Source organism: Heteronotia binoei, chromosome 2, assembly GCF_032191835.1.
Source record: "Heteronotia binoei isolate CCM8104 ecotype False Entrance Well chromosome 2, APGP_CSIRO_Hbin_v1, whole genome shotgun sequence".
NCBI lineage: Eukaryota > Metazoa > Chordata > Lepidosauria > Squamata > Gekkonidae > Heteronotia > Heteronotia binoei.
This window is the reverse complement of record NC_083224.1, coordinates 169,086,598-169,105,906: the sequence shown is the minus strand read 5'-3', so window position 1 is coordinate 169,105,906 and position 19,309 is coordinate 169,086,598. Positions and strand designations below refer to the sequence as shown.

The 19,309-nt window shown below is 42.7% G+C and overlaps 1 protein-coding gene across 1 annotated transcript in view; it reads right to left on the bottom strand.

Moving 5' to 3' along the window:
* Window positions 1–1,982: 1,982 nt before the first annotated feature.
* NIBAN1 (niban apoptosis regulator 1) overlaps window positions 1,983–19,309 on the bottom strand; it is a 99,427-nt gene continuing 82,100 nt past the window's right edge. The window contains exons 7-14 of the mRNA XM_060232399.1: window positions 19,176–19,280; window positions 18,101–18,263; window positions 11,542–11,729; window positions 10,492–10,653; window positions 8,597–8,707; window positions 6,347–6,454; window positions 4,334–4,445; window positions 1,983–3,425 (exon numbers count right to left, since the gene is read on the bottom strand). Coding sequence (XP_060088382.1) covers window positions 1,987–3,425; window positions 4,334–4,445; window positions 6,347–6,454; window positions 8,597–8,707; window positions 10,492–10,653; window positions 11,542–11,729; window positions 18,101–18,263; window positions 19,176–19,280 — 2,388 coding nt within the window. The 3' untranslated portion in view covers window positions 1,983–1,986. The remainder of the gene's footprint in view (window positions 3,426–4,333; window positions 4,446–6,346; window positions 6,455–8,596; window positions 8,708–10,491; window positions 10,654–11,541; window positions 11,730–18,100; window positions 18,264–19,175; window positions 19,281–19,309) is intronic.

Sequence of the window (19,309 nt, the reverse complement as noted above, 5' to 3'; positions counted from 1 at the left end):
AATAAGCAAATTAGTTCCAGCTCCATGGCTTATGGTGCATTTGCAGCATGGTCTTCTGTGTGTTACACATCTATGTATATAAAATTCAATCCTAAAACACTGATCCTAGACATTATGTGCTCCATTTTCAAGCAAGTGGTTCACTGAATACATGCTTCAATGTTCACATGAAGCAGGCTGATAGATAGACTTCCCACCTACTCCTGCCTGCTGGAGTCACTACAAAGAGGTATAATTCAAAGTTAATCACAATAGGTCCTGCCTTTGAATGTTCTGATATGATTAAGGCTATGATGGCCATGCTTTCTGGAAAGTGTTCCTCAAATCCAGCCCAAAGTATAAGACAGTGCTATTCCAATACATTACATTAGCAGCCTCTCACCCTGTAATGTGATTTTGCCCCTTACCTCATGAACTATGAACAGAAGACAATGTAGGCTGTGTAGTACGGCTTGCCTGGCATAGCTGCTTCCTTCTGCTCCTCTTATCTAAGGCTTCCATTAACATTTACTGCCTACGTTACGTATACTAGTTGCAACCATGGCTAGCCATGCATTAAATACTACATACTTAAAAAAAATCACTTTCCAGTAATAGAAAGCGGGTAAAAATGTATACTGAAATTTATGTTTATGCTAAATCCAGGATCAACATAAATCCTGTTAGTATTGTTATGAACTGTTTAAATAACATTGTCATATAGCAGAGTTTCCTATAGCTAGATGCTATACCTGTACCTTGAAATTGCAGATCTGGCCATACCAACCAAGAGCAATACAGGTGGGCAAGATGGCAAGACCATATATGCACAGAGGAGGGAACTATGGAAATCTAGCCCAGTGTCAGAGATAATGCAGACTCTTTCCTTTAATTTTCAACTTGCATTTTAAAAAGGTAAGTCTATAGCCTTTAGGGTAAATGTGTGGGAAATATTCTACTGATTGTTCATTATAAAGTAAAACTGTTTGTGGCTTGTAGGGATCAGTAAATGCAAAGGCAATGGGATGATCCTCCTATGACTAGAAGAATTATGCAAATATCTTATAACAAAAGTTGTGGCTCATCCCCTGTCACAAATTTTGTTAGTCTTTAAGTTGCTACTGGACTCTTGCTTTTTTCTACTGCTACAAACAAACATGGCTATACATCTTGATCTATCTTAAATTATATACAAGTTGTATTAATTCAGCTTTCCTTGGTGCTGGATTTGAGCTGCCTGGATGTATTTCTTTTAAAAAAAAACATAGTCCAGGCTAAGAAACTACAGAACCGGAAAAGGTACTAAGTTCTGTAAATGTCTGCCATTCTCCATGGGGGGGAAAACTATAAAGCACTCTGCAGAAGGCGCAGAAGAAGAAGATGACAGAGAATTCTGCTCCAACTTTTCTGGCAATTTTAAATAAGGTAATAACAAAAAAAAGGCGAGCAGGATCAGACCACTCCACTGTCAAAATATCAGCCAAAGCTTTTAAATACAGAAGTGACCATCTAGCTACCAAAGGTCAAAATTGCATACATAGTTATGTTGCATAAAATGTCAATAAGTAAACTGCTCCCCCTCCTGACTATTTGCTTCAAGAAAATCCTATAAATTATATTGTCTGTTAATTGCAACTGATTTTATCATAGTTCTGACCCATCCATCTGCACAGGTCCTGCATTTCAAAAAGCCACAGTGAATATTTACAAGGCATATTTAAGGAATTTAAAGGATTGTTTCAAGAAATTTCAAAGGCTTTAAAACATTCTGTAACTTAGCATCAATGGCTTGCACCAGTCTCTGGTAACAATGACTAATTTTCAGTTGTCCAATTCCAAGTTGTTAGAATAATGAAGCAATAACTGATGGTGCAGAGATAATTCAGTCATCCAATAACTGCAGATTTAAAATATGAGTGTTCTCAAATAGAAATTAATAGTATGAATCTCTCCATCCCAACTTAAAAGGACCTTGATCATAAGGATCCAGGACTTGCACTCCCTTCTTCATTTCTCTGACTGTGATTCAGGACAGCTGCCTCCAGCACTCTGCTGGGTGCCCATTTCTCCTTCTGTCAAATCTGCAACATCAGCACTCTGCAAGGACACACTTGCAGGTGCAGAATCATCACCCTGTGCCAAGGTGAAGCTTTGGGACTGTGTGTTCACTGAGACCTCCACAGTGTTATCCTCACTCTCTTTTATTTCTGGAGAAATTAGCAGATCATTTGACTCTACTCTCAAATCTGTAATATTCAAAATGGCAGACTCTTGTGTTTCAACTGAACTGCTAGGGGAAATCTGAGAATCCACTTCGGGTGGGACAGAATGAAGAAGGGAGAGTCCAGATTCTTCATTTCCAATATGTTGTCCTACTTGTGGACTGTCATCCACTGAAGCATGACGAAGGGTACAAAATCCACCCTCCACCTGCTCAGATTGTCCTCTTTCAATATCTTGTTCCTCTTGTGGCTTCTCATCAACTGGGAGAAAGTTAGCAGGGGGAAGATCTAGTCCACTCTGGTCAGACAGTCCACCTTCCACATATTGCTTTGCTTGGGGCTGGTCATTAGCACTGCCACTGTCCACATCAGTATACCAGATGCTTGTCATTGTCTCCAAATTGGGCTTTGAGGTCTGACAAACATCCAGTTCCTCAGACACATCTGGAGAATCTGCTTCAGTCCTGTGGCTTCCTTCTTCAGTGATGTTTATTACATTTATATCATCTGTTTCAACCGTGGATGGAAGAGAGAGGCTTGTTACAGTGGTACTACCTGCTTCTACACTGGGTAGAAAAGGCATATTAGGAGACTCCTGCATCTCACATGTTTGACACTCATCTGCAATCATCTTATCCTCCTTTTCCCTTTCTTCTAAAGATTTCTGTGCCTTTGAAATTCCACATTCATGTACACTTTCTTTGTTCTCAGGTGGATCATCTGCTGGCAATTCTACTGTGAATGTCAGCAAGTTTCTTATTTCATTCAAACTATCAGGAACTGGTGCCTTTTCCTCTTGCATTAGTACTTCATTTTCTGTTCTTGAGCTTCCACAAAAATTTGTTTCTTGAACAGCAGGAAGCTCTGGAGTTACTGTTTCCTCTGCAGCTGTAAGAATCACAGAGGGGGATTCCTGCTTGCCACTGAGATCAGAAATCATCCCTTCTTCCTTCCTTTCTGCAGGAAGGCTAGAGACAGCAGAAATTCTTTCTTCATTGTCCAATGTCTTTGCAGCCTCCTGAGTGATTTCTGGCATAAATATCTCATTGCTTTGAATGTCAGCATGTGAAACATCTGTCAAGTTGGCGGCTGGTTTCCTAGCTGGGCTGGCTGGAGATGATCCTGAAGGAGTTTTGAGGTCACTCAGACTGGATACACTTTCAGAAGGAAGGTTTATTTCCTCAAAGAGGTTGTGTTTCTTCAAATGGGCAGCCTCTTTTATCACTAAAACAGAAGAGGGACCAAAAAAATTAGCAAGAGATTCAGCCATGGGGATGTAACAAAGGATGAGGGGAGAGATATATTGTTCAATGAAATTTGGGTGGTTGGGAATGGCCTCTCCCAGATGAACGACTCTCTCCTCTGGCTTCTGTCCCTAAGTCCCATCCTTGATACACATTAGATTTGGACAGACCTTGGCTGCTGGCCTGTCTTTATAAAATTGTGATGGGGAAAGAATCCGGTGGAGAAAAAGACAGCTTCCCCCCACCCTTGATTTTGTTAACAGAAGCCAGTCAAAGACATAGGCAAAACCATAAATTGGAATGAGTGAGGGTAGAGGGCATAGCTTACTGAGTGGAAGAGCATCCTGATCTTGGCATCCTGATCTGCCTCCCCCACGCCTGAAAAATTAAACACATTGGGATTTTTTCCTTCTTGAACTAGTATACCCAAGACTCAGTGAAACTGATGTTCATATTCATGATCTTTCTGCCAAACCAAATACTCTCCATAACTGGTGAGGTTCAAATCTGGTTCTAAATTTTGTTTTTCATCCATTTTTGTAACAGGCAAGATGTGATATATTATTTCATTTGCAGACCTGGATCAGGACAATGACAGTTAAATGCTTCATGAAATTAAGTTTGACCTCTTCTCCTGCGAGGAGGGCCAAGAAATGTCCATTCTGCTATCAGAGGCAATGTAGCACATAGATCCTCCCTACTTGGCTGTTGGGAAAGTAAGACCTCATAGAGGAAGGGAGGGACCACAGCACTTACCGTGCAATAGTGAAATATATTGGGGAGGGGGAAGAAGCAGTGAAATTGTATTTTTAAAATGTTGTAAGCTGCTGTGAGAACTTTGTGTTTGAAAAACAGAGTATTAAATAAGTATATGAGAGGCAAATTTACCTTTCAGGGTTTCAACAAGCAGAGTTTCAAATAAAATCTCTTCATAGACATTTTCGACTTGTATCACACTGGTATGATCAGAAAAGATGAACTGTTCATATTTCTGAAGCTCCTGCATAACAAGATACAACAAGAGAATAAACAAGAGGGCTTTGTTCTATCAAATTTACTCTGGACCTAAGCACATGACCCACAGGGAATACTGTATTAACATCTTCCGGTTGTTGGTTTTTAAAAACTCACTCGTCAAGTGTGTAGGGCCCAATTTGGATCAGGAAAGCAGAGCAAGTGGAAGGGAATTTCAATCAATGCAAAACAGAGAGCTGCCACTGGAAAAGTTATGTGTGCTACATATACACATAAGTTTTCTCAATGGACAAATGTAGGCTCCCTGATTTGTGTCCAGCCTGTTTCCCTGGCAAGTCAGGTTAAAAACTAGCTGAGGTTTTGGTACATGGGATTCCTAGTGTTTCGTGAACATCATTATTCTTTTATTATTCTTTATTAGATCTGTTAGGCTGCCCTTCCCTACATAGCAGAGCTCAGGGTGGCTTACAACATAGGTGTGTACAAAAGATAAATTAAAATCAACATTCAGTTCAAGGTGCTGGTATTAACCTTTAAAGCCCTCCATGACTTAGGGCCCTCATAACTGCAGGAATGTCTTCACTCATGTGGTAACTCTGTCACTCCACATGCTTTGCTTCTAGTTCTGTTCATCAGGGCAGCAAAGCCTAATAATCACAGACTTGACCATTCTCAGTAAGCACTTGTATTCTATGGAATAGTGAGGAAGTGGTGAGGATGACACCTATCCTTCAGAGATATATACAGCCAAACTGTTTAAATGTACTTTTGGTGGTCTTGATTAAGAGAAAGTTTTGTCATCAGGAGTGGAATTTTAATGAAGTTCTATGCATCTACATGCATTATTGGCTTCAAATTTATGTGAGCTACTTTGTGTCCTATGGCATTGGTGCAATTTAAAAAAATAAACAGCTCTTTCACACTGGTATTTAGCTAGTTTGGTGTAGTGGTTAAGTGCGTGGACTCTTATCTGGAAGAACTGGGTTTGATTCCCCACTCCTCCACTTGCAGTTGCTGGAATGGACTTGGGTAAGCCATAGCTCTCATAGAGCTGTCCTTGAAAGGGCAGCTTCTGGGAGAGCTCTCTCAGCCCCACCCACCACACAGGGTGTCTGTTGTGGGGGATGAAGATAAAGGAGATTGTGAGCCACTCTGAGATTCAGTGAAGGGCAGGGTATAAATCCAATATCATAATCTTCTTCTGTGTTTGCAGAGCATGAAGACTGCCTAAAGTTCAAAAGCCATCTCTTTGTACAATGCAGCTGAGAATACTTGTAGTTGCAGTGAGAGATTATTCCCTGGCCTCCATTCCATGGCCACTTGGGGCCAGGACAAGGAAGGGTCTCCACCATCACTGCTGTGACTACAGCTCCTTGCAGAAAAGGAACTGTATTGACCCAGCTTACTGACTTGTAAGAAAATGGCTGGCATTGAGTTGGCCCTGACCTGGATGTCCCAGGCTAGCCTGATCTCATCAAATCTCAGAAACTAAACAGGGTTGGTCCTGGCTTGTATTTGGATGGGAGTCCTCCAAGGAAAACCAGGTTCGTGACACAGAGGCAGACAGTGGCTAAATCACCTCTGAAATCTCTTCCCTTGAAAACCATAGGTCAGCTGTGACTTGACAGCACTTTCCACCACCACAGAAAAGGAAAAGAGCTCAGAGGCTGCATTTGAGAAACCACACCCTAAAATGCCTGGAGTTCTAACTGCAGGAAACAAGTCTGGCCAGGGTTTCATGAGTCCCTTATGGGATTCACAGACTCTTTACCATAGAGCTGCAGTGCACTTGACCTTAGCCCTTACTGTCAATAGTCTCTTAATTTCAGCAGTCATTTAAATAATTAGGATAACACAATGGCATGAGCATGTCATTGGGGCAAACTTTTCCTTTCCTACTGACTCCCCTTCAGCACAGCAACTAACCGGTTTGCAAGCTGAGGCCAATGTCCGCTGCAGTGTAGGCAAAGTGATTTGGATCAAAGCATCTTGAAATATCTTTTTCCGGACAGTGCTGCTGTCATAGTCATATTGCTGTAGATGAAAAACAAAAAAACCAAGACATAAAGTCAGCAGTAAAAAAATCCTTAAGTGCTTGCAACCTCTACTCAGTTTCCAGTGGACAGAAGCACTTATGGAGTTGCTTCCTTCACAGTTGTTTCTGTCTCTAGAAATTTCTGGGAATAAAGACTTTTGCAAAACTTCTGTTACCAGAAATAAGTGGGCCTGGCCCCCCCCCTAAATACCTTTTCTTTCTTTAATCAGCTGCATTTATGGCAGACAAACTCAACAAATATCCTTGAAAGAGAAACAAACAAATTCTATGTACTTGAAACTGAGAACCTCACTGATTTATTATTTGTGCACTGCTGTGACACTGTACAGAGTAATATCCAAAAAAAGATGAGTTTCTGTTCTCTTTTAATACAGGAGGCGCTACATGCAAATGCATGGAAATGTAATTCCTGTGGGCACTTTTTGCTGAAGAAAAGCAGTACAGGAGGGACCCAGTTAAAGTGGAGGAGTGCTTGAGTATAGACTTCCAAACCATTAGAACACAACTACCTGTAACCACAACAAGGTGTGTAATGTAGTCTGGATGGGCACCTTTTTTCCCTTAAGGAATGTGGTTTCAGGCCAAACCTATTAGCAGCAAAGAAGCAACTAGTGGGATGAGATACTTAGTTCTTTTCCTGCCAGCTGTTTTTGTCTCTCAAAATCAACTCCATAAAGTTACTTTTCTTTGCCATAAGAGTTTATCTAAGATTTACTGAAAGAAATGAGTTTGAGAGGGAAATTCAGGGGGGGGGGGGGGACAGCCGACAGGGAAAGGGGTTCAGCATGTCATACGCCAGTGTTCCCTCTAAGCAGAGCTAGTGTGATGTAGACAATTTTTAAGCCTCTGGCTCACACATTTTAGTCTTAGCTCAGGAAAAATGGCCCCAGAGCAAACTAATTTATGCAGCAGTTCACAACTTTCATGCCAGTAGCTCACAAAGTAGAATTTTTGCTCAGAAGACTCCACAGCTTAGAGTGAACTTTGGTCATCTGAACACTGGTATCAGTCATTTGCTTGCGGCCTGCCTTTGTATTTTCCAATAAATGTTTATTTATCATATTTTAATTTAGCATTTTTTTAAAAAAAAGAAAAATCTATTTCAGAAAAGTAGCACAACTCCTCTGTGGAAGGAGGGGAGATGAGCCGTCACACTCAATGTGCCAGTTAATGAACATCGTGCAAAGCTGGCTTCCACTGCAAACAGGCAGAACTGATCTCTTTATAGGTTAATCATGAACAGGAAGTTGTATATCTATACACCATGCTGTCTGTACACTTCCACAGCAGCTTTGCCACTCAAATCATGCTCATCTGTATCCACCCTCACACTTTTTAGGCCATCCATCAATCTCTTCTCTTGTTATTGTGTACGGAGGATGATTCACCCCAGTTATCTGCATACATATAATGCATGTAACATATTCATAGAATTCAATGAAGTGGAGTCAACAACAGAACTGGAAACTGCCCCCTAGCGTCTTCCAGCTCCTAGGTTCATCAAGGAGCAAGCTGCATTCGCGCAAGTAACCAACCAAGAATGTTTGCAGAAACCAGATTCCTCCTACCATATCAAGAGGTAGTTTTAAAAGAACAGCTGGCTCCTTTGGAGATCATACTGTACAGCAGAACCTTCTTGATAGCTGCTGACATGCATATAAAACAAGACAATAGAAAACGTCCTGTTCAAGTTTTATAGGAATTATCTTTAATTAGTACAGGTTATGCCTATTAAGGTATCAGATTAGAATGTTCCATTCAGATGAGCAATCATGGCAGACCCTCATCCTGACATGGCACAGAATGTCTACAACACAGTGTCCAGTACAAAGGAGGAGAGCAGGGTACAAAAAGAGAAGCTGCTGTCTGTAAGGTTCAGTGGGGGGACGCTGCTCTGGCTTGAATCCCTCTCGCCTACACAGCTAGGACAGGTATATGAGCTCAGAGTTGTCTTCTTTTGTATCTAGGCTGCAACTGTTGTAAGACGTTTGCAGAATCAAACACTGAAAAAGTAATAAATGTAAACAAATGTGTGTACGTGCGTGGAGGGGCACATTCGTTTTATTTCAAGTGGATATTACAAACCTTTCTGTGCAAAACACAAGCAGAAAATGGCATACCTTTAAGACACGAAGTTTGACTTTTTCGATGGCCGTTGCCATTTTGGCTGCATCTTTTTGATGGCCTAAGCTGAGCAGCTGCTCAAAGGTGTATACTGCATTTTCCATAAGCTAGAAAGAAAATATTGAAAAATAGATATCACATTTATAGACACCCACTGCTGCTGAAATCAATATCATAACATTCATTTAACTCATGTGCTTATTAATGTACATAACAAAGGTACATATACTGAAAAAGCAACAGGTAGTTTGTGAAAAGGTGTCTAGGAACTCCCAGGGTTCTAAGCAGGAACACTGCAAATAAGTGGGGATTTATCCTGATGACTATCTGTACTGAGGCCTTTTTTAGGTACAGAGGGAATGTGAAACATCAGTCCTGCAATTAGCAACCAAATGGAGCCTTTGGATTAATTGGCCTGAAAATAAATACTAGTAGCTTGACAGTTAAGAATGGGGCCATGACTCCAGACAGAGTACCTGCTGTGCATGTATAGGGTCCCAAGGTCAATACCCAGCATCTCTGTTGATGTAAAAGACAGGAGATGCTGCCCATCAGAACAGACAATAGAGACATTGTTTGGCCAAGGATCTGAGTCAGTATAAAGCAGCCTGGGGGCATGGTTCAGTGGTAAAGCATCTGCATTCCATGTGGAAGGTCCCAGGTTTGAGCTCCAGTTCAAAGGAGTGGGTAGTAGGTGAAGTATGACCACTGATCCTGGTGAATTTAGGTAAATAAAACTGATTTTGAAAGACCAGTGGTCCAACCCTGAATAAGGCAGCTTCATGTGCCCTTACCCTGGTCAACACTTTCTGCATGCTGCATTTCCTGTTCCAGCAACTAAATTTATCTCAGGAGATCTGGAGCACAGAATATATCCTCTAAGTCTAGATTCTGGTAGGACAGCTCACAGTGCTAGCTTTGCCTTTACTAGTTCAACAATTATGCAGATTTGGGAGGAGGGTGCGGGGTTTTTTTTGTAAATAAAACAAGATTCCCCTTGTAAATCGCCTAGCAACCTAAACATGTATTGCATTTTTCATGAGATCAGAATGTATCCAGACTGCCTGTTCATGAGTGACTGACGGTGTCATCTCAAGCAGAGTTACATTCACCTAGGCCCACTGAAGTTATTGAACTTGGAAGAATGTAATTGTGCTTAGGATGGCACTGAAAATAATCAAAGGAACAAGTGTCTTCACACACACAAACACATACACACAGAGAGCAAATATATACATAAGAGCAAATAATTTGGGGCTAAATGAGAGGTCACAGAGTTCTGCATTACTTTCTGTCTGCCAGGGGGTTTTTTTTGTAGCAGGAATTCCTTTGCATATTAGGCCACACACCCCTGATGTAGCCAATCCTCCAAGAGCTCTTATTACAGGGCCTACTGTAAGCTCCAGGAGGATTGGCTACATCAGGACTGTGTGGCCTAACATGCAAAGGAGCTCCTGCTACAAAAAAAAGCCCTGCTGTCTGCATTTAAAAACAAAAGCAACCCCCCTCCCCCCAAAAAACAGCTTGAGCAGAAGAAGGGTGGGTGTGGACAGGCTGCTTACTGAACCCTCTGGTTGTTTTTCAGCTCAGCATCACACAAACAGAAGCCTCCTTCTTCCCTTGAAAGAGACTGTATATTTCCTCTCATAAGAAGAAAAAGTAGCTGGGGATGAGGTGATCTGAAGCCAAATAATACTTTACAGGGAAAATATTAAGCAGCATCTCCTCCCCCTCACCTTTCCACCAGAGAGTAGTGACCTTTTGAAGCTGCTTTTGGATTTAAAAGCATAAGAATGGATGAAAAGCAGTATATATTTAATGCAGCTATTCTGAATTCAAATGAAGACCAGACCTGGGCTAATAGTCAGGATACATGCAAATTTGACTGTACCTCCTGCATGTGGTTCTGCGTCCACTGAATAATCAAGTCAATATGGTAGAATTTGAAGCGGCTCTTGAGATCCTGAAGCTGCTCTTGCAGGAGATTCACCTTCAGATAGCAAGGCTCCATTTTCACAGAATTGTATGGGAGGCTCATCAGCAGATCCACATTCTAGAAGAAAGATGGGTTTGCAAAGAAGAGAGATTCTGATGAGTGCCCTTATTACAGGCTTTGTATTAAAACTTTATATGGCCTGAAGCACATTAGCTACAAGTGAGCTCCTAGACTTGGGGAACTGGCTGGAAATGCAATGGTGAAGAATAACAGCTGAGCAATCAATGGAATGAAAGAGAGACCAGATTTGGCTTTTGGGGAGGATAACAGTGGTATTAAATGTATGTTAGTCATAGCACCAGACCTGTTAGTGTCACCCAAACATGAGTGACTAATTTGCTCTTAAGTTATCAAGAGGTTTGCCAAGCCAAAATATTATTGGCTGAACTTCCATTGGTTTAGTTGCTCTGATGTCACAAAGAAAGGCAAGTGGCCACCCAATAAGCTATAAGGGGATAAGCAAATCAGACTGCAGCTTTTCAAAGGATACCTTTTTCATGCACACTAATCAAGCAATTTCTGTGGGTTTTTTTTTTAAATGGAAAGGCACTGGCAAACCATATCTGCTGCTTACTTGCCTTGAAAGTCCCTTGTGGGATCGGCATTAGTTGGCTATGACTTGGTGACACTTTACATGCACACAGTGATATATCAATCACTGTTTCCCCCCCCCCCCCCAAGAAAGCCCTCTGGTGGTGTGTGAGGGAGAACAGTGGCTACAGGGGACTTGTATGGAAAGTGCAGGGGAAACTGCAATGTGGATGCTCTGTCAATGAAAGCTACAGAGAGAATGAATGCAGACATTCTAAACTGCTAGCCACATCATGAATTCTGGGTGGGGAAGTCAGAATATAATCAGGAGAGAAGCACAAATGTCCCAGGAAAGAAGGTATTCATCAAAACAGATTCTGTCTAAATAAATAATAAACCACACAGCCATCTTACCTCTTTCAGCTTTGTGTTATCATTTGTTGCTTGGAAATCCTGGCTGATCTCATCGACTTCTTTTTCAAAAAGCAGACGGACTTCGCTAAATCCAGAGCTTACAGGACCCATGAGTTCCTCCAGTATGGAAGCTAGAAAGGGCTGAATGCTCTCACTACAGCATTTCTGGAGAGGGTCAGCTACGCTCTCTGCAGGTCAAGCAGATGTGCATTAGATCACCAAGAGGGAAGATAGTCTATCATTACTCTAAAAGACAGAATTCCAAGGTGGGGGTATGCAAAAAGGGTGGGCTATGCAAACGCAAGCTGCTTCGGTTTTCAATGGCTGCCACTAGTTACATGGAATAAAGTGAAAGAATTGCAATTTGATCTACAGGTAAAGTCATGGCCCTCATTCTAGACAATGGAGTCACCAGAAGGATGGGGCAGATTTAGCTCCCAACACAATAGAAGAAGAAGAGATTGGATTTATATCCCACCCTCCACTCCGAATCTCAGAGCGGCTCACAATCTCCTTTATCTTCTTCCCCACAACAGACACCCTGTGAGGTAGGTGGAGCTGAGAGAGCTCTCACAGAAGCTACCCTTTCAAGGACAAGCTTTGAGAGAACTATGGCTGACCGAAGGCCATTCCAGCAGCTACAAATGGAGGAGCGGGGAATCAAACCCGGTTCTCCCAGATAAGAGTCCAGGCACTTAACCACTACACCAAGCCAACTGTCTCACAATAGCGTCTCAAGGAGGGTTCCCAGGCCTCCTGCCAGTTGCTGCTGTTGTCTGCACCTTCTCTGAATGGCAGTGAAAGAAAATGGCACGTCACTTCCAGGTACAACCCAGAAGTGACAATGGGCACTAAAAACACAGCACATATCCCCACCCCACAACCCTCGTGATGGTTGACTGGCTTGGCCTGGCAAACTAGTCTCAAGTGAAGCCTTTACATTTTCCCCATAGAAATGAATGGCTGTCATTCATTCACACAGTAAAAAAACAACAAAGGGGGGAAGAAGTACTACGTATGGGGATAACCAGGGCTTTTTTTTTAAGCAGGAACACACAGGAATGCAGTTCCAGCTGGCTTGGTGTTGGTGGTATGGCCTAATGGTCAAATTAGTTCCTGCTGCGAAACAATAGTGACATCACGGGGTGTGGCCTAATATGCAAATGAGTTCCTGATGGCTTTTTCTACCAAAAAAGCCCTGGGGATAATTATCACAAAATGGATTCCTTGCTCTTGATGACTGCTGTAGGGAGTCCCATGAGGGCATGAAAAAAGTGCCCTTATTGCTGAGGCACTACCAAGAAAGGTGGTAGTGAGTAGGAACAGCATCAGCAAACCCTGTTGTCGTGTTGCCCAATGTTGTCCCTGCTCCCACCACCCTTGCTTCTCCCATCAACTGTACTGGTGCACAAAGGCTAACACACCAATCATCAAGCCAGGCCTTGGGTAGCCAAGCAGTGCCACCTTTCCCTCTTTGTAGCTAAGCAACAGTTAAAGCTACACCAGGGTTTTTCAGCAGCGGGTTGGGAAATGCCTGGAAATTTAGAGGGTGGAGCCTGAGGAGGGCAGAGTTTGGGGAGGGGAGAGACTTCAATGAGGTTTAATGCCACTGAGCCCATCTTCCGAAGTGGCCATTTTCTCCAGTTGATCAGTGTCCTGGAGATCAGCTGTAATGGTGGGAAATCTCAAGCCACCAAGCTGGAGATTGGCAACCCTAGCTATACCACATAACAGTTGGGAACAGAAAACAGCTAGTGGGGGTGGACTGGATGGTGCAGAGCTTAACTCTTTCATTTTGAAGGCAAAGCTTAGCTCTGCCTCCCTTTCCCATATTGGCTTCAGATGGAGCATCCACATAGACACAACTGGATGCAGCTGCCTCATGTTTCTTCTTTTAAATTGGATCAAAGGAGGGTTTTCATTTGACTCAGTTTAAAGGAGAAAGCCCTGGAAGCCCCACCAGTCATGCTCAGAATGAGCACAATGTTTTATGCCTGTTCCCCAAAATATAAGGGCATGCTATGTTCCCTGCAGGAGGAAAAGCGTAGAAACAGCCAGTTTCAACAGTGGTTCACATTTCAGCTCTTTTACTATTTTTGCACACCAGAGGCCTGTTTCTTTGTTATTTAACACAGTTTTATTATTTTTAAAACTGTGAGCTACTTGGGGCAAATTCATGAAGGGACAGCACAATTTTTAAAATAAATGAAGCCCACTCCACACTAATGGGATCCCACAAGAAAAACAGAATGCATTATTGCAAGCTCGAAGTACACTTTCATGCAGTCTTTGCTATGAGGTCTTCCCTTCATATACACACTGTTCACTAAGAAGGATTTATACTAGTGTAACTAGGATAACATCACAATGACTTTGTTCAAACTGAATTTTTCAAGAGAAAAGAGGTGTTGGGAACACCACATTTTTGTTTGTACTGATGTTCCTATAATAATGTAATTCTTGAAAGCTTTCTGAAGAGATGGAAATAGCAAAACTAATGCAATGTAACTTGTTAATTAACCTCGTACTTTGTACTGCAAGAAAATTATCTTTTTTTTACCTTGGAAATGAAAAGAAGCTAGAAATCAAAGCAGAATTTGTTATGTTTCTTACATACACTTGTTCCATATATTATTTTACAGAATATGTTACAATAGAACAGGCCAAGATAATGGTTATAGTACTGCTCAACTCCCATTGACTTTTATTGGATTTAAATTAGCCTACAGAATTGTGGCCATTATTCTTCTATTGAACCAACTCTATTTTAAAAAAAGGAACACTTTGTGATCTTCCAAATAGTGACTCATTGATGATCAAAGCAAACAACAACCATCACCACCTACACATCTTCACATCACCCAACCCCAAGATAAACAGCATCTTGTAACCTTATGTATATAGCCTTGATGTGGTGTTGCTATTAAAATACTTCTAGGAAACACTAGGGAAACTATTAAAAACAAGAACAAGGCAATAGCTGCTTTGAGAAGCTTCAAGAGATGCTACATTCCATTTTACTGTCAGGAGTGATGCTAACACACCCACCATAACGTGGTTGTTACACTGTGAATCCTAATTGATATATATGAGTATATATACAAAGTTTGTGGTAAAATGCAAGGCAAAGGGACTCTTATGTACAAAACAACAATGAAATAACCCTTAATGAAAATAGCTAAAAGGGGACAGAGGGGAGCACCTTTCCAGAGAACAGGGAGGAAACCACATATGGCAGGGGTGGCCAACGGTAGCTCTTCAGATGTTTTTTGCCTACAACTCCCATCAGCCCCAGCCATTGGCCATGCTGGCTGGGGCTGACGGGAGTTGTAGGCAAAAAAACATCTGGAGAGCTACCGTTGGCCACCCCTGACATATGGCACTGTTGTGACAGGCAGGGCACAGAAATGTCCCCCACAAACACAACTGCCAATCAAAGCAATGCTCTGAGTTATCCAATAGGAGCTGTACTGGGAAAAAAGTTAAGATCTGACAGGAAGATTATTAGTCAAAAGGCTGAGAGTCAAGAGTTAGGTGTTGAGGATTGAGAGAAAACAGTCTTTATTTATGTACTGGATTTCTATCCCATCCTCCACTGCAAGCAGGCTCAGGGTGGGTTACAACAGGCAAATAAAACAGTTAAAACCACTTCAACATACTTACAGGTTAAAAAACTATAAAACCTGAATTACTGTAACACATGATGGTGAACCAGTAATTTAACAAAGCTTCCAGGTGCTCACTGCATGTGTGCCCCAAAAGGGCCAGCATATTAAGCAAGTGGGCCAGAAACTCCACCTATGGCACAGGTTGACATAGTGTACAGCATAGGGGCGGATTAGACCGGGGGGGGGGGGGGCAATGTAATTGGATACCTGCCACCTCAACGAAAAGGCTGGCAGAAAAACTTCATTTTACAGGCCCTGCAGAACTGTAATAAGTCCCACAGTGCCCTGCTCTCACTTGGGAAAGTGTTTCCAGAAGGCCAGAACTGGATTTGAAAAGGCTCTGGCTCCAGTTAAGGCTAAGCAGATGTCTTCTGAGCCAGGGATTACCAGGTGATGTTGTTCTGACGAGCATAAAGCTCTTTGAGGGACATACAGGGAGAGATGGTCCTGCAGATATGTTGGTCCCAGACCACACAGGGCCTTAAAGGTTAATACCATAACCTTGAACTTGATTCACTATTCAACTGAAGTTACTGCAGCTGGCAAGCACAGGCTGTATATGCACCAGTGAAGACATGCCACTCAGGAGGTGCGCCACTGCATTTAGAACCAGCTGAAGTTTCCAGGCCAAATTCAAGGGTAGTCCTGAGTAGCACATTGCAGTAGTCCAGCTTGGAGGTGACAACTGCATGAATCACCATGGTCAAGTGGTGGGAGGAGAGATAGGGAACCAGTTGCCTGACCAGCCAAACATTCATGACTTGGGTCTCCATTGACTCCTAACCATTGGCACTGGTGTTAATGATGCCCAACCAAGGGCTGGGAGTTGGATTCTCAATCCTACCACACCATGGCTCAAGCGCAAGACCTTCATCTTAAATAGATTTCGTTTAAGCTGTCTGTGCTGCAACCAACCAGCCACAGCCTCCATAGCCCTGGCAAGAATATCTGAGGCGAAGTCCAGTCAACCATTCATCAACAGCTACAGGACTCTAAATTAAACATCTGAAGAGATATTGATCTTTTAAAGTTTCTTGTGAAGGAAATAGTGCGTACTGAGGCATCACAGTAAGCCAGCAGGGTTTTGCCTAATTTAGTTGCAGCAGAGTTAGCCGTGGATCAACCAATTAAGCAAAATAAGCATATGCTTAGGGCACCAAGGCAAGGGGGCACCACAAAGGGGTTTGGGGTTCTTTTTGCTTCAATTGCTTACTGGTATTTAGCGTTAATTTTTTTTTAAAGTTTATATTTAACATAGTTGCAAGGGCTGGCCTGCGAGAAAAATGTATTCTGAATAACTTATTTCACCTGCAGCACTTACTCAGTCTTAAGGTCTTGTCAGTTAAGCAACGGAATGTCACCAGGCATTATTGTTGGGCTGTGCTTAGGGCATCAGTTGGCCTTTAAATCTGGCCCTGAGCAGAGTGCCTTGCTGATAAAGAGAGCCAGTTTGGTGTAGTGGTTAAGCGTGCAGACTCTTATCTGGAAGAACTGGGTTTGATTCCCCACTCCTCCACTTGAACCTGCTGGAATGGCCTTGGGTTAGCCATAGTTCTTGCAGAATTGTCCTTGAAAGGCAGCTTCTGTGAGAGCTCTTTCAGCCCCACCCACATCACAGGGTGTCTGTTGTGGGGGAGGAAGATAAAGGAGATTGTGAGCCGCTCTGAGACTCTGAGATTCAGAGTGGAGGGCAGGATATATAAATCCAGTATCGTCATCATCTCCTCCAGACTCAGTATTCTTAAGGCACACACTGAGTAAAACCTCCTACAACTCCTGGCTAAGTGTAGGTATTTACTTCAGTTGCATGTAGATCACATTCTTGTCAGTTTTACCTCAATTATCAATCTAGGTCTGGGTGGGTTTATTCTCAGGTGTATATTTTTGTCCCCTCAAACCCAGTTCTCTTTTAAACTCCCCAGTATGAACCCCAGTGCAGTGGGATAGGTGGAGAATTGTACTGGGACCACTGTCATCAGCCGGGAAAAGTATGGGGGGATAGTTACATTTGGGGGTAGAGAGTGAGGGAAACAATGCTGTCCAATGCTCTAAGAATTCCCCAAGACTCTATAACGTTGTGCCATCTCCCTCTGTCCCATTTTTCTCTTGTTGCTTCACTGAGCAGGGGCTGGGGAAGCACTGATTAATATGCCTTAATGTATATGATGACAATACACTATTAATTCGTTCTAGGGCTTTTTTTGTAGCAGGAACTCCTTTGCATATTAGGCTACACCTCCCTGATGTAGCCAATCCTCCAAGAGCTTACAGGGCTCTTACTGTAAGCTCTTGGAGGATTGGCTACATCATGGGGGGGGTGTAGCCTAACATGCAAAGGAGTTCCTGCTACAAAAAAAGTCCTGATTAGTTCAATGTTTTAAATGTTATAAATGTTACCTTTAAAGGCACAGGAACCCTAACCTCTAGTGGTGCTGGTCATCCTAAATGAGACCAACCCAGAGTTTCCACAATGAAATATTTGGGTTGGCGTTTCTGTACACAAAACTGCTCTGAAGGGTTCTGTGGAGTTGCTTAGGTGCAGAAATTGAAATAATACCCTCCGATGCCAAATCAGCAACACTTGGGAAGGCCCCACCCAAGAAATACCATAAATCAGAGGTGAGCAAAATTTATTCCACATTGGAATCCATTTGCAAATGTTCGAGATTATGTCTCATTAGACTTTTTCCAGTCCTGTGACTTAGCTGATTACTTCTCCCACTGCAGGCCACTACTTTGAATCTCGCATTGCTCCTGGGCCCACTGAATCCCTGAGGTGGTACATTTCAGGTGGTACAGCAGGTTGCAACAGGAGGGCAGGAAAGCTCCCTTTTCATTAGCACAGTTATGCTCACCCTAAATAGGATCCATCCATTGTACACGCAATGTACCTTTTATTTTCCCAGCTAAAAAATTCTTGGAGTTCACGATCTGATCCACATCTGAACGAATAGTTCCTTCAAGTCCCTTGGTAGCCTCTCTGCATTCGTCTTTCAGGACACGCAATCCTTCTGAAACCTCCTCTTGGACCAACCGGTAGGTGTCTTCCACTATCTGGAATGATACAAGGCAAGTTTGGAGCCAGTTTGGTGAAGTGGTTAAGTGTGCAGACTCTTATCTGGGAGAACCGGGTTTGATTCCCCACTTCTCCACTTACAACTGCTAGAATGGCCTTGGGTTACCATAGCTCTCACAGAGGTTGTCCTTGAAAGGGCAGCTGCTGTGAGAGCCCTCTCAGCCCCACCCACCTCACAGGGTGTCTGTTGTGGGGGGAGAAGATATAGGAGATTCTAAGTCGCTCTGAGTCTCTGATTCAGAGAGAAGGGTGGGGTATAATCTGCAGTCTTCTTCTTCTTCAAGGATGCAGTCAATGACCAACTGGATATGCAAGCATGCTCCTTCAAAAAGCAAAATCACTGCCACTGTAGACTTTGGTAGAACTTGGCAGCTGAAAGGGCTTGACTGATGCCTGGAGTCTATACCAAATCACCACACCTTCCCCTCTCACCCCATTTGACTTGGTTGGGTCTGAAAGAGACAGTTTTGAATACAGTCACAGAAGCGAGGTCCTGAGTTTTGCAGCTTGCTGACAAGAAACAGCCTTAGGGAGCTCCCAGGGTATGTTGGCATCTTTAAGGAAAACAGTGTTGTGCTTACAGTAACTGTTGTTCATCAAGGTGTCCTTGTGCAGGCACACATGGGTACTGTGCAGGCTGGCCTGTGCAGTACCCATGTGGAACTGCATAAGGAAACAATGATGAACTGATGCAGTTTCAGTACTAATATTGCTGGTCAGTCTGCATGCCTGCTCATTTCCCTCTGCTCAGTGTGTAGTTTATTACAAACAAACCCCCCCGCACACACACCATCATAAATCTTTATAAGTCTCAGCCTATAAAAAGCTACTTTACAACTGCCTACTGCTTATGAAATGGAGGGGGGGCAACACAAAAAAACAATACTTACCCCAAACCATGCCCTCTTTCTGTCATTCCTCTTTCCTTTCATTTTAGGAAGCAGCATGCTCTGGAGACTAGGTAAGAGCTCCTCCATCACAAGGTTGCTGAGAATCTACAAGAAGAGAATGTAATTTTCTTTTC